The sequence below is a fragment of the Tauraco erythrolophus genome, chromosome 7 (genome assembly GCF_009769465.1).
Source record: "Tauraco erythrolophus isolate bTauEry1 chromosome 7, bTauEry1.pri, whole genome shotgun sequence".
Classification (NCBI taxonomy): Eukaryota; Metazoa; Chordata; class Aves; order Musophagiformes; family Musophagidae; genus Tauraco; species Tauraco erythrolophus.
The window spans coordinates 36,403,686-36,426,579 of record NC_141471.1 but is presented as its reverse complement, the minus strand read 5'-3'; the positions used below and the strand labels follow the sequence as shown (position 1 = coordinate 36,426,579).

At 40.2% G+C, this 22,894-nt stretch overlaps 1 protein-coding gene across 3 annotated transcripts; it reads right to left on the bottom strand.

Moving 5' to 3' along the window:
- Nucleotides 1-664: 664 nt before the first annotated feature.
- Nucleotides 665-17,799, bottom strand: CCDC126 (coiled-coil domain containing 126). 3 transcript variants are annotated; one of them, XM_086614701.1, is made up of 4 exons: nt 17,745-17,799; nt 6,665-6,802; nt 5,621-6,023; nt 665-2,036 (listed from the first exon to the last, which is right to left on the bottom strand). In XM_086614701.1, exons 3-4 carry the CDS (start codon nt 5,856-5,858, stop codon nt 1,855-1,857), a joined length of 420 nt encoding a protein of 139 aa, XP_086470827.1. In that variant the 5' UTR covers nt 5,859-6,023; nt 6,665-6,802; nt 17,745-17,799; the 3' UTR covers nt 665-1,854. The 3 variants fall into 3 exon arrangements, with proteins under 3 accessions (XP_086470827.1, XP_086470828.1, XP_086470829.1); XM_086614702.1 differs by having other exon boundaries at nt 6,665-6,797; XM_086614703.1 differs by lacking the exon at nt 17,745-17,799 and adding an exon at nt 16,938-17,196.
- Between the last annotated feature and the right edge of the window lie 5,095 nt (nt 17,800-22,894).

Here is a 22,894-nt window from a genome sequence, read left to right as displayed (position 1 = left end):
TGTCAATAGACACTTGCAGATTCAAAAGTTATGCACCTTCTTCACTCGTAGATTAAAGAGTGAAATTTTCAGCATTAAAGATCTAAACCAGTAATTTTATTTTAATTTCTTTCTCCCCTCACCTCTAACCTGAGGAAAGTTTCAAGGCATTAGAATTTCAAGGGCAAAAGAACTCAGTGATCAAGCAGGAAGAATACCAAAGACTACTACTAAACTTCAGAGGCATACAATTTTCCAGTCCAGAAACACATAGAGCACCTGTAGCAAGAATGACAAGACTGTTAAAAAAAACCAAAACAAACAAAACACAACAACAAACCACCCCAAAAACCCAAACAAACAAAAAAACTACACAAAACAAACAAAACAACAGGAGCCTTCAAAAGTACAATTAAAAATTTATTTTTCTCTTTCTGCATGGAAGTGAATACATGTTTACACACAATGTGACAGAAAAAAAAAATCATCTGGATACTAACTAAGGTTGTAAGTGTATTTTCCTTTATAACAGTTCAGAATATCAGCAAGGAAAAAGAAGAAAAGAAAAAACACGTAACTTTGGATGGTGTATCATCCAGCACCGCCGGTTTTACTGGTCGTTTTTTTTTTTTTTCCTTAATATAAGATTAGACCATCCCTACCCACCCCCCCAAGAAACCCACTTACAGCACACTTTGGGCAAAAGTCCCTGAACATTCCCTCCCTCCCCCTGCAAACATTCAGTACATTTTAAAAAATGGGCTCAGTGGCACTTTCTCTTTAATATGACTTCAGTAACATTTTGAAATACAGTGTATCCACACTTCAATTCACTTCGCTGTAAGGCTAACTTAGACATAAGGCAAACATCACCTTAGCTCTCAAATATTCCACAAGAAGACACCCTTAAGTACATACATCTCTGTTAAATGCAGAGATGCCTTGTTTCCCTTCATTGCTTTTCCTCCTGATCAAAAGAGCAATTCAGGGAGATGGTGTGCTATACCCATCACAAATTTCAAGGTACTAAAAAGTTAAAAAGAAACAGCAATGAATAAAAATAAACAGTATTCACATATCCAAAACTTATTTCCATCACTTAAATAATTTTATCTGCAATTACAAAATACATACACTTAAATATCTTTGTAAGAAATAATAATCTAAGATATCACAGATTATGATTTGCTTTTGATAATCTAACTGCCCTAACTCCGGCATAAAGATATACCTAGACAGTGTTACTACCTAGGATGTTTTCCCATTATAATTAATTTTCTTAAATATACAGTAAATTTGCTCTAGCTATTCTGACAAATAGTGCAAATAAAGACATTCTTTGGGTCACAATTTTAAAATATCACCCCCATTACTATCCTCAATTCAGCATTGTTTTAGTACATGAGTAACAAAATATTTTGAGTATACACATTTTCCAACATCTGTTTAACAACATATTTTCCTCAGTTACCTCGGCTTAATGCAGATCACAAAAAATGAATAAGCTACAATACTGCTCACCTATCCAAAAGATATGTTATATTTATATTTAAATAAATATATTTAGAAACCTACCTATAAGTTCCCCACTGCTTTCCATTTATTGTTATTATCCAATGGCATACTACATCAAATCATAGTAGCAAAATATCTTTAAAGACAACAAAGACCACTTCAGAAGTACTGCTCAAAGGCAATGAAATAATGCTTTGAGAACCTATGCACATAAGTTAGGCCTACATAAATCCAGCGCATTGTGTAAGAATAGTTTATGTTTCTTTTAGAGTCAACTACTGCTTTGCCCTAGCCAGCGATAGAAAGCTTATCTTAAATATTACCTATCATAGGTGTAGCAACACAAAGTGGCCCTGTTTGCTATCTAATGTTGCTTGCTGCTTTTACGCGTTTGTTTGAAGTTACTGGCACCTGATTGCTAGTTCCATTAGTGGTATTTGTTGCTGAGCCATTCATGACAATGTAATCCACTTTGTTTTCCAATTTCACAAGGCGTTGTAAGATGTCATCCAGAAGAACAGCAATTGTTCTCTTAAGATCAGCTGAAGATAACGGAAAAAAACAGATTAGATCCTATTATTTACTATGAGTGGAAAAGAACTGCTGTTTCAACATATTCATGTTGTAAGACTTGCTATCCTTCCTACTATGCTTTTTGGGAAAGAGTGCTGATTAGTATACTAAAGTATAGAATTAAATAGCTGCTTGATTGTTCTTTAATACCATTTCTTTGATGTTTTAGGTAAGGAAGACATCACCACAATAGTAAACTGTTAATGAAGCCAATTAAATATTCAAGTGTAAGAACAAAACCACTAGTTCGAGCAGAAGACTAGTGACTGTTCAAAGGCAGTATTTCAAATTTCATCCAGATAACAGCACTAGAATACCCAGCTATGACACCTTTTAGCGTTGGACAGCAATAGAATACATCTAAATAGTTTCTAATGTAAAAAAGGTAGTTCTTAATAGCTTTCCTCTAAATAACAAATCTAACTCACAGAAAAACTACTGTGAGAAAGTATCTTATCACTTCTTACATAAGCTAGAAAACAGGAAAGAAAATTTCACGTATTTAGGCCTATATTGATTGAAAAACAAGAGTAAAAAAATTTCCATATTCTGGAACACAAAAACAGTAACAGAACTTTCAACAAAAGCTAATTATGCTGTTGGCAATGTTCACATCACTGTCTTCTCTCAGATTTGTAAAAACTGAACAAACTTACCAGGTTTTACAAGGTGTTAAGATCCCCCCAGCACACACAGACACTCTCTCTCATCCCCACTGTCCCAGTTTTAGCTGGGACAGAGTTTTTTTTTAACAGCCAGAAGAGCTCCCTGTTTTGGTTTCACTCAGAGGCTCACTCTGAGAAGAATGTTGATAGCAAGCTGATGTTTGTGGTTGGAAGTGAAACTCCAAGGACTTTTCAGTGTGCGGAGTACAGAAACACGGCAGGATAAGGGGGGAGCATAGCTGGGACAAGGGGGACACGATTCCCCTTGTCATTTGTGTGGAACTTAAGACTGAGGGCCAAACTGGCCAATTAGTATTCCATATCATGCAGCGTCATGCCCAGTATAAAAGCGAGGGTCAGCCGGGAAGAGGGGCTTTTGCGCTTTTGCTCTTTTTTGCACTTTTGCTCTTTTGCGCTTGCTGCGCTGTTGCTCTGCTGTTTTTTTTTCTTTCTCTCTCTCTCTCTTTCTCTCCCTCTCTGCCCCTCTCTATTTCGGGGCCTCGCGTTCGTCCGGGATTTGCAGTTTTCGGGACGAGACGGGCTTCGCATACGAGGGGTGGTGAGCACCTACATTGTATTAAATCATCTGTATTAAATCATTCTTATCTCAACCCACGGGTTTCACGTTTATCCTTTAATTCTCTCCCTCATTCCTGGGGGTGGGGGAGGGGGAGTGACCGGCTGTGTGTGGGGTGGTTCAACATAACCCACGACACCCACCCTCCCATCAGTTCTTAACTAACCAGAAAAATTGGAAAGGATAAACATAGGTAAGAAAGTGAAAAAAGATAAACTAGTTCTTGCTTAGTAATGTCATCTTGGAAAGAATAATAAAATAAAATAAAATAAAATAAAAAAATTGCCTTACAATTCAAACCAGAGCAGGGCCTGCTGTCAATGACACACAGAGGGTCAGGTACTCTCTAGTAACATTCTGTGCTCAACAGCCTAAGGGAAGGAATTGTCTACTCAAGTTGTAGATCAAGAGTTGACTTAATTTATTCAACTTCAGACAAAACCTCAGAAGGCAAATCTCATTTGGAAATACACTGTAAGACTTGCACAGAAGTAAAAGCTGACTGCAGGGGTCAGCACAAGGGTTTTTTACAACAAATTAAACAGAAAAGTACACAGTTAAGGCAGGAAATCCTTGAAGACAAAAAAAAAAGGGGGGGGGGTTTTAAGAAAAGTGGGGAGAAAAAAGTAGTCTCTTTCTATGGTAAAAATGTTAACTTAATAAATGAAAGAATTAAAGGCTAAGACATTTTGATACTGTCCTCCACTGTTGGAGAAATAAGGGAGGTAAAACAGAAAGGATTTCTCAAACTCTGTAAGATAACCCTGAGGAGGGCAACAGGATGGCACCATAAATCCATCAAACAAGGATATACCAAGGTAAGTCAGCCAAGATTAAACTTACACTGAACTTTTACTCATTAGCATGGTAAAACTACATCTCTAGGGGAGAAAAAGCCCCCTACCCAAAGGGGATGACCCCTCTGACAATGTGTGATAAAATATTTGTGGAGTATTCCTCTAAATGGAAGCACAGATTAGTATGCCAATCAGTATCAAGGACACTGACCAAGTAGGAATAATGTACTACCTGCACAAGTTTCAGCGTGTAAGAGTTCTCTGTATAGTTACAAAGGTGTGCTAGCTCTGTGGAATTACCACCTGGCACCCACCTCTGCACAGACATGCAACAAACAAGCATCTCAACTCTGTGTGTGGAGCGGCTTTTTTGCACACTGGGTGGAAGAACCCTGACTTTTGGGACAACACCTCCTCTGAGGTTGCTTCCTGCTCATCTTATCATCACAGCCTTGCCTCCTTGTTCCTTGAGCAGCAATGAAAAGAGTTCAGACACATTTTTGCTGTTTGTGCTCTTACCAGAGTGCCTATTAAAGGGCATCCTACAACTGGTAGAGCTCACCCTTGTAAAGATTCCTTAAGAAGGGGACCAAAGTACATTTATATAAAACTTCACATATACTTATTTTTCTAGAATATTTCTTTTTAAGCCTTGTACTACCCTTATTTTCACAGACACATTTTTTCCTTTAGGACAGAACACCGGTAGTTTCTTCAAACCTAATCCCTAAGGAATTATCTAGAGCTCATTGCAGCCTTTCCTCAAGAGAAGCTATGAGGGACTGAAGAGTTGAAATTATTAAGACTTTTTATAGCTTTGTCAAAAAAGATCCCAAAACTATAGTCTTTTCTGTATTCCAGAAGACAGGCACGGGCTCTAGTAACACACTGCCAGTGAATACTGGACACATATTCATCAGGTTAACAGGTAAATCAGACAGAGGGATACAATGCAGATCTAGAGACAGACACCTTTTCTCTTAACAGCTGCTTCTAAAGCATGGGAAGATTGTGCTAAATTCATAATCGCCTTGCAGTCTCAAGACTGCAAACTCAACTAGTATGTTGCTTTCCACTGTTTTTTTGCTACGTAAAGAGAAGAAAATTAAAGAAAGAAAAGCAGAAAGTTAGCAATGAGGCATAAGGAGAATCTGGAATGTTGAAGTGACAATCTAAAAACTTTGTCCCCGTTTCAAGCATGTGCTTATTCCTCAATAGCTTAAGATTCAGAAAAAGCACAATGTTACTGTTAATCCAGTAAGTAACAGTAGTCATATACTCAAGATATCAAAAAAATTCCTGGAAAACAAAAATCTCATGTCTCAAGCTTGATTTTGCACCACATTTTAATCTTTAACTTCAGTGAATAAACTAAAATCAAACCAGTTAATATATAGAGGTTTTTTCTCTTAAAGAACAGTATATATTGCTTTAAAAAAGAAAAAAAGAGTAACTTTACAGTTTTCAGGAAAAAAGATATTTGTATAACTAGTATGGTTTTTTTTTCCTCTTACCATATCCTGCCATAGAGGCTCCACCACCACCATTCATTAAATTTTTATTTTCTTCTGCCAGTGCTTTGACGTATCTTTTACTTAGATCTAATATCTGTCCACGCAGCTCAGCACTGCTTTGGCGTCTTGGATACTGAAAAGTGTAGCGTAGCAACATCAAACCCCAAATGATTCCAAACACTAGTAAAAACATACTCAGTTTCTGGGACATATTTTTTCTTGAAAATGTTAGAAACATTTCTGATGAAGGCCACAGGTGTGTCTGAATTCCAAGATAAGTAATTGAACTTGGCTTTGTCAAATTATATTACTATTAAACAAAATTAAGATTTCTGTGAAGTGAAAAATCTTGTGGCTGGATCATCTTGAATACATCTTCTCATGTTTTAGTTGGTCTTGATTCCTGCAATTTGTAAAATATCACCTGGTTATTCAAAACTGCTATAACTGTTGAGATCAAGGACAAATATCAGTTTCCAAATGTAGTATTATTGCATAATCTAGCAAACAGTTGTGGATTTGTATCTGCTTAGAGGTGCGGTCATCTTTCTATCTCACCTGTTGTTTACAAGGTTTCCTTTTCTTTTTTTTTTTTTACCAATTTTTATTCTCCAAAAGTCAAAACTTCTATACTTCTAAAAATCACCTTAAGTATTTTAAACACCATAATTGAACTGACATTAAACCCAGATGCATTTAAAACAAAATGCAGTATCTAGAAGAGACTTGTAAAACATTTATACACAATGTTTTGATGCATTATACATATATATCTACACAGAAGAAAAAGATCTTGTGAAATTACTCACTTGATACTTATTCCTCACTTAGAAGCATGGGGCAATTATAAACAGATAAAACGCAGAACAAAGTTTCTTGGTTGGTTAGTTAGTTAGTTCCACGTTGGGCATCATCCTCGTTTTGTACAGCATTATTTTTTTTATTTTGTTTTAGTGCCTTGCTAATAAACACAGAAGTAAAATCAAAATGAACTACATATTGCACCCGCTTTTTGCATGTTACTACCACTTTTAAGAGTCTTACCATAGCAGCCAATTCTGATCCCTCAATAGATTAAGGCTTCAGGAGAAAAACAAATGGTAGGAAAGCTTCAGCAGTTAAACAGCAAATGTCCAGACAGTTTGAAGCAATGTGAGTCAGACATCTTCAGAGAGTTCTGCACTGGGGAAAAAAAAAAAAAAAATTAAACAAAAAGTGCAGGACTAAAGAGACCTTCGTTTTCCTGTGGAGTGGCTGAAGTTGAGGGCTTCAAGCCACATGCTTTTAAAACAGGAATACATTTTTAAACCTAACTTGAAGCAATTGTTAGGGAAAAACATAGAATTCATTTCCATTTTATTATAAATGCATACATTTGAATGCCAAATAACTGATTTTAACATATTTAAAAAAAAAAAAACTTGATAAGAATCTCACTGAAATACATCCCTCTTCTTGTGTTATAACACGGTGACAGCAGATGTTCCACATTCATCATATATATATACACACACATATTTGCATATATATCATTCTCTTATTGATTTTTCCCCCTCAAATGAATCCAATCTTTTCATTCTCTTTTCATGTGTATACCTCACATTTCCCATTTTCAACCACCTGTGAAACTTCTTCAATCATTCAATACTTTTTTGAGTGGGAGTTTCTGTTATTTAACACAGACTGGATAAAGCTACTCACTTTACATAGCAGTTACGCTTTCCCTGTTATTCCCTGTTCTTCCCCACGTATTACCTGACACGAGTGCTTTACAGACTGAAGTTACACATTTAACAGAGTTCCCCAACAGACTTTCTATAGTGATACTTAGGTTTCTGTTTTTATTAGAATATAGAGACTGAATTTCTTATCCTGCTAAGCACTCATATAAACTTAAATCTGCCTCCACAGTATTTTTCATCACCTCTGCTGACCAGTTCAACTGGCCTTATGCCGACACACCACAGTCTGCTGCAAACACAAGTGCCACTGCCCGCAGGGTTCTGAGTTGTGCTTGTTGCTTACCCTTCACCTTCACTCTTCAGATAATCCTCTCAAGGGGCAGGCCAACACGACTGATTCAAGTGGCAAATTCTCAAAGTGCTCTAAAAATCAACATGCATATCTAAATTATTCTGAAAATTATCAACCCAAGCCACGGGCAATAGTAGGACTTGGATCCCAAAGTTGCTGTGAAGTAACAAGGTATTGAGTGTAAAATGCTCTATAGTAACTGTCAGTACTGACTTTCACTGTTGGGTGTACTAACGTAAGTGGCAATCACAAGTCACTGAATGAGGAACAGCTTACTGCATCTTAACTGTGGGATATGACTGTGCAACATGCAATAATTTGAAATCCCACTGTAAATTCAGTGGGATGTACTTTGTTCAAAGAATGTGCTTATCCTCAAAAAAAACTGTTTTTAAGACACAAATTTGTCTAAAGTACATAATATAAGAGAGAAAACAATAAAAACTTATGTTCTACAATATCAGCACAAATATTTGGAATTATGTGGTTAAACATTTCCTGAAATCAATCCTCCCTACAATAAGCTAACCAAAACTTCTTTTGCCTAGCTCTTTGCCGAATCTATGGCTCTGCATTCAGACTTTACAGCATAAAATGCACCTACATCATTACCCATCTACATAATCCCTGAATAGTATCAAATATGATGGAAAACATTTACATGTGAGGTCCAGGAGTGGGGTATTCACATGATGGCTCAGAAGACCAAAGAGTATCTCTCAAGGAGAGACCACAAGTTTCAACACCCTTTACCGAAAGTCTACATTTTATATTATTTAAAAAAAAACAACCACCAAAACTGTCTAAAAATAACAGATAGCTCTTGCAGAATTTAAATTAAGTTCAGCTCTCCATAGATCTCCAGCCATATCTCGTCGTGAAGCATTTAGACAATATCACTGTAGAGCTTTGGAGTGGAAATAACTCTGCCATCACACTGTATATAAGACCACAAGCCAGGATAAGAGTCGTAGCCAAGAGGAACAGATTGCATAAACTCCCGCCAAGGAGCAGTAGGAATTGCAGACTGGGTCTTTGCCATGTATATTTGATTCACAGTGCACACGCTGACTACTGAGACTAACGGAACTCAAGGACTTAACCTGCTGGGCAAATGGCATTACATCCAAATGCTGACACTGTGCAAAGGAACTGGGAGTAAGGTGTACCAAAACAAAGGGAGCTATTTGTACTTGTCACTTTTCCTATGCATTTTTAGAGGCCATTCCCCCTTAAATGAATTCCAGTGTAATTTCAAAGTTCTGGAGATTTGGTCTCCTCTTTCTTCCTGAAGCAAGCACTTGTGGTGACCTGTAATACACTCCCTGCAAGATCCTTCCAAGATTACACAGTGTGGAGTAAAAAAAAAAAAAAAAAAAAAAAGAGGAATCTTATACTCGTGTGATTTGCAAGTAGGAAAAAAAGGTATCGGAGCAGCAGGTGTACACATTAGGAAGAAAACAGCACAATAAGTAAGATGGATGGATTATTCTTTTACCTTTTGTTGCCCTGAAGGGTCACAACTTCTCTACACAAACATTACAGTTTAAACAAAAATGGTCCTCAGAACAGACCTTTGTATTCAGTAATTCAGAGCGAATATCCCATGAGATAACAGTGTACATGTAAGAGGGAACACTGTCTCTTGCAATCTTTCTTCTCCCTCATTCTATCAACTCCTCCTTACCCACCCCTCCCTGAGCAAGGGAAAAAGTAAGCTGAGTCTTCCTTCTTCACACTGACTTAGCCTGGGTTCCTACCAGTTGGGCTCTCTCCCAACTGCAGCTGGAGGGCTTTTATGGCAAAGGAAGTCAAAGCACTGCAGAGAGCAGCAGGAAAAAAGGGCACATCAAAGCCATACCTTGTTGGAATTCATATCATCCCTAATCACATCGACTGAGACAAAAGGAAGATGACCATGCAGATGAAGGAGTACAGTCAGGACAAAATTTGAAAATCTGAGGCAGGAAAGAAAACAAAAAACCAAACAAAACAAAATACTCCCAAAAAAACACACACACACATGCACATCCCCCCAAAAAAACGACCAAAAAAATCACAAAAAAAAAACACTAAACCCAAACAAACCCAAATAAAAAAAAACACAACCCTGACCTGACTGTGCAGGCAAAATGGCAATCCAAGAGTCCATGAAGAAGAGAGTACTTTCCAGATAATTGTTTCAATGAGCAGCCTGAAGTGACCCAATCAAGCAGCAATTTTTCAAAGCTCTTTAAAATCAACACGCATATCTAAATTACTCTGAAAACGACAAGCCCAAGCCAGGGGCAAAATTAGAACTTGGAACTACAGGCAATTCCTGAACAGAGGATCTGAGACTAGGTTTGCCTTTCACAGACATATAAAGAGTTTGGTTTTCTTCATTGTTGCCACCACTGGTTGTCTAAGAAATGCATTGCCAAAGCCTGCCAATGTGGATTTAACATTGTCCAGCAGTACAACAACAAACACTGACATACATCTGGCAAAGAAAGAAACCAACCAAGGCACTCGTCCTCTCCAAAACAAAATCATGTCTCTATCCTCTGAGCTGTGTTTCCAACATCAGTTATACATAAATTATACTAGTGAGCGCATGAAACGAAAGGAACAAGGGCCAAAGAAAAAGCAACAGAAAATCCATTATATGTTCTGTAATAAAACAAAGTTCTAGTATTTGTGATGCTACTTAACTAAACAGTGGCATCGGACTTCAGTTTGAATACTGACCCCTCTCCGTGGAAACCAGCCCATACGTACAGAACATCATACTTGAATTTCGTTGCAGTCTTCCTCAGATTGCTTTACTTATTCCCAGCAAACCCCAGCAATTATATTCATGTACAACACACAAAAAAATGCAACAGTTTGTACGGCAAAGGAATGCCTTATACATCCTCTGAAACAGTCTCAGCATGGCACGCACCTTACAGCACTGTCAGTTCTGCTAGTCAGTCAGCTCATGAAAGACCAGTACATATTAATCATCACTTTTCTAGCCTGTCTGAGAGACCCCAGCCTTCCTAAACCACTAGAAGTGGTTATTGGCATCAACAGGGCAAATGCAAAACTGTGCTGCAGAGATGGTGTATACCTTCTAGTTCTGAAAAACGTACAGGACAGATGAAGATGATTATTTATACGAGAAAAATAAAGCAGTAGACCCGTCAGGTATTTTTGGTAGTTAACAGTAAGCAGCTTTAGCAAAAAAATAACAAGATAGAGTCAACATGAGGTGAAGAATAGAGAAAACTAAAGCCTGAGAATCCCATTCCATTCAAGGATCAAAAAGACTTGAAGGATAAAGCCAGGAAAAATGCACTGAAAACAGTATTGTTAACATACGGTCCAATACAGTCATCTCTTTGGTTCTAAATTTTGAAAGATAGAATGCCAAATACTGAGGCTGTAGTTCCTCAGTGATACCCTAGAGACCTATATAGGTCTCTCATGAACTAACATATTAAGAAAGTAGCCTTGATAAATGGGAATTTTGCTCAATCTATTTTACTTACTACCATAATATTTATCTGTTCCTCACCGCCAAATTGTGATCAACAACATGACACAGTGAATTCAAAAGCAAGTCTGGCTCTGCAATCAATTATTATTATTAACTGTATAAACACAAGGGATTTATCAAGACAGAGATTAAAAAGAAAAATAAAATGCCAGATATAGTCATAGGAGATTGCATTCAACTTCAGACAGAGGACGGGGAAAAAAAAAAAAATCTTGTAACAGAACAGACAGCAGACAGAAATCAGACAGTACAAATAAAAGCTGACATTAATAATTGCTATAAAATAATTGTACAGTACAAAATTAGAATTTACTACAATATCAATGGGAGTGTAACAAGTTTATGAAATTATTAAGGACTTAAAATTAACATACTAAAATTATGTCTATACAAGAAATTTCTATTAAATTCATGGCAGCAAACAGTGCTCAGTAGAGTGAGGGTAATGTATTAGTAAACGATAAGCTGTGCTGTGAACAGGCATTATGATACCTCACTGCAACAGCCAAGGCACATTTCAGGAAGACAAAAATCACAAGGCATCACAGAATACCAGGAAATATTTCCACAGTTCTATCAGCCCTATCCTATTAGTTGTCTTTTTTGCATCTCCTTAAGATTGTGCTCCCCCAGCCCGTTTACCTCTGTGACCTCCAAAATCTCTTTTTTTCTGATTTTCCAACTCTAAACTTGGAGCATCATGGTCACTCTGCTGACAGACATCGCGCCGACCATTCTGAGAGCAGACAGGCTAGTTCTGTTATTTGGAAAGCTATCGGCACAGTCGCTGTGCAACACTGAAAACGGGAAGTCTAAAGAATGACTGATACAAAAAAAAAAGTATAGAACATATTCACTGACCAATTAATCTCTGAAGACAGGGACAATGAAATATGCACCTAGAAGCGCAGAAGCTGTGCGCTGAGACATTCTGGAACACCAAAAGTTATGTTTGCATTTTGATAGTTTGCAGTCTTAGCTACTGGTTGGTAGTAGGAGAAAAATCTGCATGAGGTGCAGCTGACAAACAGGTGCCCAAAGACCTTAAGTACCTCCCGCCACCCAGGACTGTGATTCCTGGCAATACACAGAAACTTCAGTTCTCCGTTCCTACGCATAACACAAACTCCCTTTGACAAATCATCTTACCCACATCATTCATATTTGAAACTGGTGCCCAAGGAAGAATCACATTCCTCACATTTTTAGGAGCACATGAGTTCTTGAAAAGTTGTCAATAAAACCATTTTCCTGTAATGACACATCCACACTGGTGACTTTTGACCATCCACACTGGTGACTTTGACTGCTTTGACTGGCAGACCAACTCTCCCCCTTTGGTTCCCAGGCTCATTAATCAGGTTCACTCAGTTGCATAGCGCCGTAAGAGAGCAGAACATTCTACTCGGAAACAATCGATTAACAGCAACGCGTGTCCCCAGACAAGTTTTGAAACCATGTTTGAGCTGTCTTTTGACGAGATGAACTCTCAGCACGTTAAGTATTCCTATTATTGTTGCTGTAAAATTCAGTTGACAGAAAAATGTCACCTGCAGAGAGGGTAAAAGAGGATATCCTACTGACAAAACCTCAGCAATGCCTGACACCACAGAGCCTATCAAAATGCCATACCTGTGCGCTGATGAGTCTTGAGGGTCTTTAGAGACTGCATCATAGATCAGTGGATAGAAGAGAGAGTTTATATTAATAACTGCTAGGCTGAAGTGAAAAGAACAGCACTATACAACATACTGCCATCTTAAGAACAGGTAAGAAGGCATATTTCTAGGAAAAAAAAAAAAAAGGCTCCCCTATCAGTATGACAGCTGCTGGAATGCAAGTTTTAGCAGTTCTGTACCACTTTTGGAATGCACTGCCAAAGGAGTCTGCCTAGTGCTTGGTGTCTTTTCCAGGACATCTATCTTTATACCTTCTCCCACAGCATATGTTCCTTCATTCCCTGCCTCTGCATGTCCTAGACTTGCAAAGAATGCTGAGGAAAAAAAAAAAATTATCCCTTTGCCTTACTGCTACCTGACTTTCGAGGAATGCCTTTAACAGATATTCCAAGTGAAATCACACAAAGACATGAGGTTAAAGAGAATAGCAAGAATGAGTAAGTAACTACCAAGAGCACCTATTCTTCTGCAGCACTGCAACAAAGACAGAAGAAAATCTCGTCGTGTGCCAGTCCCTGTCTCTCAGTGCAGCCTAAGGACATCCAGGCTAACAAAATTCACAGCTCACCAAGCAGACAGATATTGTCAGGGCTGACAAACTGCTGGGATTACCTCAAACATCTTAAACCAGTAACAATTTCACCTCCTAAGAACAGCACACAACCAATTTGTTTTGTAGCTGAACTTTGAGTTGAAAGCAAAAGCATATCACTTTAGACTTGAAAACCCTCACATCAAGTTTACAGTGGCTCTGGTATAAAATCATCTGAGTGTCCAAACACTAGATTATCTTTTGCATTTCAATATTTTAGAAATACTGGTGACTTGTTTCTATTTTGAACAAGTGTAGTCCTATTTGCATTGGATTTATTTTACACTTTCTGCCAACCATTGTTTTTATTTCGCATTGTGTCTAAGGAGTCTGCTTAAGTACTTTTTGGTACCTTAAAGTATCCGGGCTTTTTTTTTTTTTCAGGACCGCCCCCCTCCTTTATTTTGCCAACTACTGTCAGTGAATGCTTTTAAAATAAACCAACTACTCAAAAACAGAAATTCTTTGTTCCTTGACTGAGCAGTCAGCCAAGATTCAAGATTTTTAGAGGGGAAATGACTTGGAAAGGGTTGTGAAGAAAATGAAAGAAAGCAGGTATCAATGGGGACAGTATATTATACTTGCTGAAGCTCCCCTCTTCCCACTGGGTCGATCTGGGCCTCAAAATATTTCTTCATCTCTGCATCAGCTTCTTGAAAAATAAAAATAAATCTCAGCTTCATTCCATCTGGGACCCTTTTCTTCATTTTTTCTTTATGCTTTATTGCTGACGTTCAGGTCACAGTAGGACATTTGCTCCTAAGAACCACAGTTATGACAGAGCGTGAGGTACCTTCTTACCTTCTCATTTCTCTCCAAGATTGCCAGAACTTTTTCACTGCAGTTGAATGCTAGGCTATGTCAAGTATTCCCTTGCAAAGTCCTAACTAGTACTTCTACTCCCTCATGAAATTTCATAGCTGTGTTTGCACCACTCTTTCCAAAGCCCCTGTGACTACAAAACTTCCCTTTAAGGTGGTAACATTTAGCTAATTTTAGCTAGTTTTACAGAGAGCCATACTTGCAAGATTGTGAATGTAGGCTCCTGAGAAGAGAGGGATTTTCACTGAACATTTTAAAGAGAACTGAAAGGAAGGGGGGCATCATGAAAGAGAACTAAAAAGGGAGGGGAGAGGGGAGTCAACTAACAAAGCGATGGCTGCAATGGTGGAGAGATTGCCACTGCAGAACTGGTCATACATGGACATCCAGCGCAGCATCCACACAAACACTGTTTGCATAGATCAGTAACAAAAAAGGGCCTGTACCACTGGGGAGAGAAGAACAACTTAACCTGCCTGGGTTTATTTCAAGAAACCTGTAGAATTTAAACTGAGTATGGATATGTGCAAGGTGTCCACTGGTAAAACTACAATACAGACCAGGCCTTCGATCCACAGTCCCTCCCAGGAGGCTGATCCAGTTGAAGATTTTAGAAAAATAACACTGCAGGCAATGTTAAAGACAGATTAAGTTATTTTCTTCTACATCTTTTATTATTTCAAGACGGATTTGTTCATTTATCTTAGCATAGCAAGGGTTATGACAGTAGTAAACCATAGCACCACAGTGGTGTGCACTGCAAAATATTTTAATATTAAAATTAAGTAGAAAGTAGCCGGAAATTTAACTGGATTTTTTATATCATGGTAGCCTCTTATTTCTTCATTATTACTGAAGAGACCAATTTCAGTGGAGTAAGTTTTAACTCCTCTTGTGTGGGCCTCTAGTTTGAGCCCTGTTTTATGCAGGCAAAGTACCCATTTCGTTCTGAGCAATCCAAAATTAACCTGTTAAATTACATAGGCAAATGGTAATATAAATAATTTTTTGTATAGTTGACAATCATAAAAGAAAATTTAGGAGACTATTAATAATGCTCAGCCGAGGAAACCCAGCCCACCTAACAGTACAAGTTTTCAATCACAGGTGAAAGAGCTTGTCAAATAACCAATACCATATAAAGTACGTTTTAGCAGTCAACTTGTACCAGAGCAAAACACATTCATTTGAATGACTGAACTCCACAGATTTTTTGACAGCTACTGAAAACAATTTAATGGCTATTTTTGATAATAGTCTTCAGGTATGTTGACTACATGGCTGAAAATGTAAGCTGACAGCATGCATTTATCCTGCTTACAGTTTGGGCAAGATGCAAGAACTAGCACCCTTAACTATTCTTGGAAAAGGTGCAAGTGATCATGAACTCCAGGGCAAGTTTTTACTTTTAGCAGTTAAATGATGTCCAATCCCCAAGCTAAACCACAACACATGATTAGCTAATATCAAAGCTAAAAGCCAAAAGGAGTCTCTAAAAGCAGAGACTACAATAGTTTTTTCTTTTTTTAGAAGAAAAAAAGGAATTAGCTTTATTTCCAACTGTAAAAGCTTTGGAAAAAAGACCTATTTACTAGACCAAAGGAATTCCAGCATAATTGCTTAATCCTCTGGAGTTCTCAAGTACCTGAAATGAATTATTAAACAATTACATATTATAACACACAAAATAACAAAAGGAGGCCAGAATAATTTAGGCTTTATACACATGGGTGTCTCCAGCAACCAAAATGGGAACAAAGATAGCAATAAATCTCCATGTTTGATCTAAAACTGCAATCGCTCCTCTTTTGACACTAGAATAAAACGCTACTTACAATATATTATCATCTTCATATTATCTCCTTTCTTTGATATTCTCATGAGAGTCAAATAGCAATTCATGCCATTTGCTCCAAAATAAACACTATGTTACAATTAGAACAAATCACATGCATGCTTATTATGTTCAGTGTGTTCATATTCTGAAGGTTCTGTGAAAAAAAAGAACAACTCACAATTCCTACAAAGCTTGCTTTTCACAGTGAAAAACTGCCCCCCTCCAATTTACCCACTGAGAGGGCAAAACAACAACAAAAAAACCCTGATCTAAACTGTACTAAAGAAACTCCACATCATGTCCCTGCTTTGCTCTGTGGCACACAAACACAGAAATTACACTCCATTCTAGCTATCAGTATCTTTTAGATGACAAGATACATAAAAAAGAATTTACAGGATGCTATCATGTTAGATTAGGAAACTCAAATTTTATTAATCATGAATGATTAATGGAGCTACAGAAACAAGGTAGAGATAATAGCATATTATAAATATATACAGATATAAATTGAACAGATGATTAAAAATGTAGCTAAAATATCATCAGATCTTACATGTAAAAGCAATTCTATCATACTGTAAGAAGGAAGTGTTATTCCACAACTCTTGCTGTCAGGAAGTTTCCTATTTTATTATCTCCTAAAACTAAATGTTTTGCCTGTTACTTTTTTTATGCAAACTTGTTAGTGCCAGAAGACCACCTAACCTAACGTTATTAAGGATCCTGCCTTCGCTTGAATATGGACTAAACAAACATTTTTTTCTTCCTTCTAAATTCCATCACATCATCACAAGCATGCTTTGCCTCTTTGAAAGTTAGGTCCTTACAGTACAAGCCGGACATCAATCTTGCAGAGTCACTGCAGTCACGGTTCATGACAGCGAGGCCACTGCAAACGAGGAAGGAAACCAGGAAACCCTTTTTTCCTTCACTGCTTCCTCACCACCCAAGGACACTGCATCACAGCCCTGAAGTACCGTTATCCAGCCGAAGGGAACACGTAGGCACGGCGGGCAGCCGATCACGCCGTACCCGAGCACCGGCAACAACACCGCCACGAGCCACCGGAAAGGCTCGCGCTGCTACCGGTAACCAGAGCCCGCAGAGCAGAAACGAGACCGACCCGCCGGCAGCGCCAAGTGCCCGGGCAGCCCCGCAGCACGGCCCGCTGCGGAAGGACAAACCGGGGCAAGGAGGGCGGCGAAAAAGCTGACGGCTGCGCTAACGCCAGCTGCGCGGCAGAAGCATGACCGAAGCCAGATGAACCCGTCTCGAAGCAGAGGGCGAGGCTGAGGGGGAGAACAAAGCGGGACGCTCAGGCGAGGTGAAGACCCGGGTGTGCCCGGCAGCCGCAGCCAGCCTGCGGCCACTCGGCTCCCCGCCTCGCCGCTCCCGGCCGAGTCCAGCGCTTCCCCTCCGCCGCAGCGGGGCCGCCCCGTCTCCCCACATGCACCGCCGGGCCTCCGCCCCTCTCACGCCGCCCCCACTCAGCTGGAGGCCCCTCCTCGCCCCTTCCCCAGCCAAGGGAAAGGGGGAAGCTCTTCTACACCCCGCTCGGAGGTGCTGCCCGGCACAGTGCCTCAGGAAAACGGGGAAGCCCTGACGGCGAAGCCCCCCCGGCAGCCCCGCGCTACCTCCGCTCCCGGCCCACACCCGTCTGACAGACGCCGCTCGCTCCGCTTCCGCCCGCCTCACGACGCCATGGACCACCCGAGACCCGCCCGTGCTCCGCCCCGATCACGAGGCTGCCGCAACGCCTGCCATCGCTGCCCGAAGCGCATGCGCAGAGGGAGTCTGACCCCTTCCCGCCTCCCTGCCCGTGGAAAGGCGGCAGCGTGAGGAGCGCCAGGCCGCGGCCCGTAAACGCCGGTGCCACTGCGGGCGCGGGGCCTCCTTCGCGGCGAGGAGGCCTGGCCTCAGGACTCTCGCCCGCAGGGCTCTCGCCCGCAGGACGGCTGCTAGGCTGGCGGGGAAAGCCGCAGCGTGTTGACGGGGAGCAAGGCAGGCTGTGAGGGGCCGGGACCGTAACCGCAGGGCTGGTATTCCTTTCTGGAAGCGCTCACTGCCCGGCTCTAAATAGGAACCCCCGAGGAAGCCGGAAAGCTGTGTGGCCATGGCTGTCAGTTACCATTGGCGTTCGTAAGATTGCCGTCAGAAGTACGAACCGGGAAAGGTACCGTTTCTGCCCTCTAACGGCGCAAGGGAATTTTGACAGTGGCCTCAGAAATGAGTGCTGTCCTTCAGGTCTGGTGCGGGGGACGGTTTGCCCTCATCCATTCTCTCCTTCTTGTAACCCGCAGCCACACAAGCTGGACTGCTCGTGGCTCGGACAGTACTTAAACTCTCACCACGTAAATAAAATCCATTGCGGGTGTAGGACTGTGCTAGCAAGTTACGTCAGGCTGCTCCTGCAAGGTGATATTTCAAGGAAGTTGGTATCAGTTAACTAGAAGTGAATAAAAGGACGTGTTCAACAGCTGCAGTTTTGCTGGTATTCAGGAGTAACTTGTTCACCCCAGCTCGATCCCGTCAGGATTGTTCGTACCTAGACAAGCTGAGGTACTTGTTACAGGTCAGATGTTGCGAGCAGGTGTAAGGGAAGGTTCTGTTTGCAACATTGCATCCTCTGTAAAATAAACACAGTTACAGCAAGCGTTTTCGTGGCAGCTTGCTGATCCCACCATTGTTCCACGTCCCCATCAGTACCCCTACACCTGAACTGTGCTGCAGTTTTCCTGCCCTTCCAGTGCATCTCAGAGGCTACCTGGCTCCTCTCTGGTTTTCAACCTTTTTTTTCTTTTTGCACAGATTAGATGCAGGAAAATTCAGCATTTAAATCCATTGCTTTAATAGAGAAAGATATATTGATTAGTGACCTAGACCTAAGTAGATAGACAAAACTGTCGGCAGGTGGTATCACATCAGCCAGTGAACTAGTTGCACATAAAACTTTCCTAATGTCAACTAGTTCACAGTCCCTTATTTCAGAGTCTCGTGAAATATATTTTGGAGAAGTTGGGTTTTTTTCTTGTTGGTCTGGAAAAACTCGGTGTTCACCAGAGACTTAGTTTAAGTTTGAGAAAATTAGGCAATTGTTAAAGTTACTAGAAGGCTGTATTCACACAGAGAATTCAGAAGAAGCTGCATTACAATGTTGAATGAAGGCAGGCAAAAAAAAAACCAACAAAAAACAAACCCAAACCTGAAATATTTGATATGTAAGCTTTTGAGTGAACGGATTGACTGTATATTGTGCAGCACCAATAAAATTGTTGCTAGAAGTACTTTTTACAGCAGAATCACCTCATCAGTTTCTGTGGGTATTTTCTCATGAAGATTTCCTCTTGAAAAGATCAAAACCAGATGGTCTGAAATGGACTTCATACAATAAATGTACTGCAGCTATTTACTGTCATTCATTACCGTACTGTTTGCTCAGTGATTAATCCTTTATTTTCACAGACATGCAGTGAACAGCTATAATGTCTTTGCAGATATAATTCATATGGTGTTTAGGGAGAGAAAGGGAAATCTGTCAATGGTGTAACACGGGAAGATTTGCTTGTGGAGGTCACAAAATTGTATTAAGAAATCTATCTCCATTATAAACGTACCCTCTGTTGACAGGAACTCTCAAATATTAATAACATTCTTAATCCCTGTTGCCTGAAGGCCTCATGTATTTGGTCATCTTTCATGAATGTGCATCTTACAATATTATGTGATACTTTTTCTCCTTATCCAAGATGTGTGGTAAAAACTATACCACAAAATAATGTCAAGCACCTTGTTTCTCCTCAGTGACAAATGAAAATCAAATCTTCACAGTGTTTACCTGGTCCTCATATTTGCGGGTAATAATATTCTCAGGATCATTTCAAGGGATAGATAAAAGCCCAGAGTTGTAGCAGTAAAAACTTGCTATACTGCAGTGTTCTGTATTGTTTTTCAAAATCCGAAAAAGCAAAAATAGGTTGCTGCTGCAGTGTTACCTCTGTTCCTTTCCCGTGCCATTCACTATCGGTAGACTGTCCTTCTGACATTAGTTTGCATAGCTATTGCTTTATCCTTTTCAAACACGTATTAAGAATTTCCTCTCTCCTGGTATGTTTAAACTGCCTAATGGTAACGTCTAGAGAAGGGCACTCTGATGAATATGCGTTGTGATTAGTGTACCTGCTGCCTTCCTACTTAACCAGTTAATCCTCTGATCTGTATATGTAGATAAGAATATACACAACCTTTTGCTTTCCTCACTGCCACTCCTATTTTTCTCTCTTCCTGTTCCCTTACCAGTAGTTATACCCTTTCACTCTAGGGAGTGGGCCTGATCTGCACCCATCTTTCACCCCAAAGTGCATTTTTCCCCCAAATTGTGGGCACTGCATACTCACTACTGCATTAAAGTTATCAGTATATTACAAGAGTATATGACTATTGCTTGAAAAAACTCCATAAGGCATGTTTAAAGTACATATAATTATGTCACGTTAGTGTATCCTTTAAACCATCTCTAGCTGTTTTCTGCATTTGAACCATCTTCCATTTAGCAGAAAGGGTCCCAAAAATCCAGGTTAACTTTGCAGTCTTACCAACTAATCAATAGTGAAAGCTGAAATGTAATATCAAATAATTATTGTCTTTATACTCCAGAAAACTACAGTGAAGTTTTTGTAGAGAACAATGGAGGCAGATGCATTACAGAAAAAATGCTGAGGAGAGCTTGTAGTTTTCAATTTAAAATGTAAACTTGGTTACATTTTTTTTAATAGGTATTTGTATCAGTGACTGCCATTTTTATTTTAATTGCCAGAACATTTTAGGATCACAGCAACGAAAAAATCCTGCTGGAATAATACAAACATCTTGAATGTGTGCATTAACATCAGTGTAACTCTCAGGAGTTGCAATGACAACGTGGGCTATAACTAGATCTTATATACATACATGTTAACAAAAAGTATATTCCTGAACTATGTTCTCCTGACCTTTTCCCTCCTTTCCCTGCTTGGTTGTTTTTTTAGTGCAACGATTATGTATTTTCAATGGGTTCTTCATATTTCATTTTTTCAGAGATCCACTTCATGGTAGAAGACTGATAAGTGTTTTCCTCTCAGAATTTAGGCATACCCTTCATGCTCATTCCCTTTTGTTCCTAGAGTTAGATTATAGGGAGATGAGCAAATTTATCTATTGGAGCCGAATGGAGTAGAACAGGGATAAAACACAGATTATGACATGGATTCATAATGGCTTTTGGAAAGTGAGACATCAGCATAGGCTAAAACTCAGGCCGGCCTCCTAGGAATGAAAATTTAATTGTAATTAAACAAGAACTGGCTAAGGAGTTGACTAAAACTTTTGAAGTAAGTGACACGCAAGAAACTTTCAGCCAAGGTGAAATATTTTGCAAGCCTAGAGGACAAGGAAGATCTTTCCCCAATACTACTTTCTTTACAATTGTGAGCTAATTTGTTCTTTAATCAACTATTTACTTCTGATTCACCAAGCAAAAAGAGGAAAGGCTGGCATGTACTGTTCCAGCCTTCCATCTACAATAGGTGCAAGAGATAATCAAGATCATTTATGGTCCAGGTAGGAAGCAATATGAACCACTTCAGTAAAGACGAGCCTATGTCAAGGCTCTGTTAGAACATCAACCTGTGGGTCGAGCTGCATGAACTTCTCCACTGGGACACCTTGCCCATGGGGCTGTGCTACCACAGCAGCTGTCAGAAGCCAACATCATGCGCTGTGAAAGGAGAAGCAACCAGTGCTGTGGACACTGCTGTTGTCTAAAGCCCTGGGAGCATGCTTCATGTAGAAAGGCAATTGATTTCTAGGGAACCATCTCCGTCTGGCCTGTGAATCGCCTTCTGAGCTCCCCAGTCCTTTTTGGGAAATACTCACGTGAGGACTCAGGCTGGTCATTCCTTGGTTCCAACCATGGTGAACTGAAGATAACCAGCCTCAGCCAACGCAGGAATTTTGGCAGAATAGCTTCTCAACCACAAAGGGAAGGTCCTGCCCCTGAAGAATGGGCAGGACAAGACAGATGCAGAGCTGGGGCAGAAGCCACAGCTTGAGCTTTCTGCTACTGCTACTAGCAGGAAGCTGCGAAATGGGGGTGGGCACAGCTTTTGGAAAGGGCAATCTTCAGCTGCAGCTGCTGGACACTCGTCTTCACCTGCTCTCCTCACTTTCTGGTGCAGGCTGAGCAAGTCTAGCTGTTTCGTCGTCTTCGGAAATTTCCTGACCTAAGGAACCACATACTTAGCCTTGGTGCCGAGCCTCTGCTGCCTGCAAGGTACAAGCTGCTAGTTGTTAGTGTGTGCTGGAGGAAGAAGTGCCAAAAACACACAGGACAGAGAGGAGGAACAGGGAAGCCCTTGTGATGTGGCTGAGCAGAAAAGATGAGCCTTTCAGTAAAATCCTGGTTACAAGGGAATTCTCAAGACCGCAAGTGAAAATTCAAGCCTTTGTTTCCTAGGAGTATTCAAGATTGAATCACATAGGTTCATTTTCAAATTTGTACAATGGAAGCAACCTTCCAGCCCTGCACGTTAAATAGCCGTTTGCTGTAACAAAACACCACTGATAACGGGGACCTAAACGTACGAACTTTAAAAATTCTTTCCTGCGGTGCAGAAGCAGCACCCCAGAGAACCGGCCAACGGGACGGTGAGCGGTGGTGGGGGAGGGAAGATGAGAAGCCAGGTTGATTTTTCACGGTGTGCATAAGCAGAAACCCTGATGGGAGAGGCTGCCCCCCGGCTCCGGCCGG

Coding starts and splice junctions, on each gene's coding strand:
- CCDC126 (XM_086614701.1), bottom strand. CDS start 5,858: ATGTTTCTAACATTTTCAAGAAAAAATATGTCCCAGAAACTGAGTATG. Junction 2,037..5,620: donor AGCCTCTATGGCAGGATATG/GTAAGAGGAAAA, acceptor CGTTATCTTCAG/CTGATCTTAAGAGAACAATT.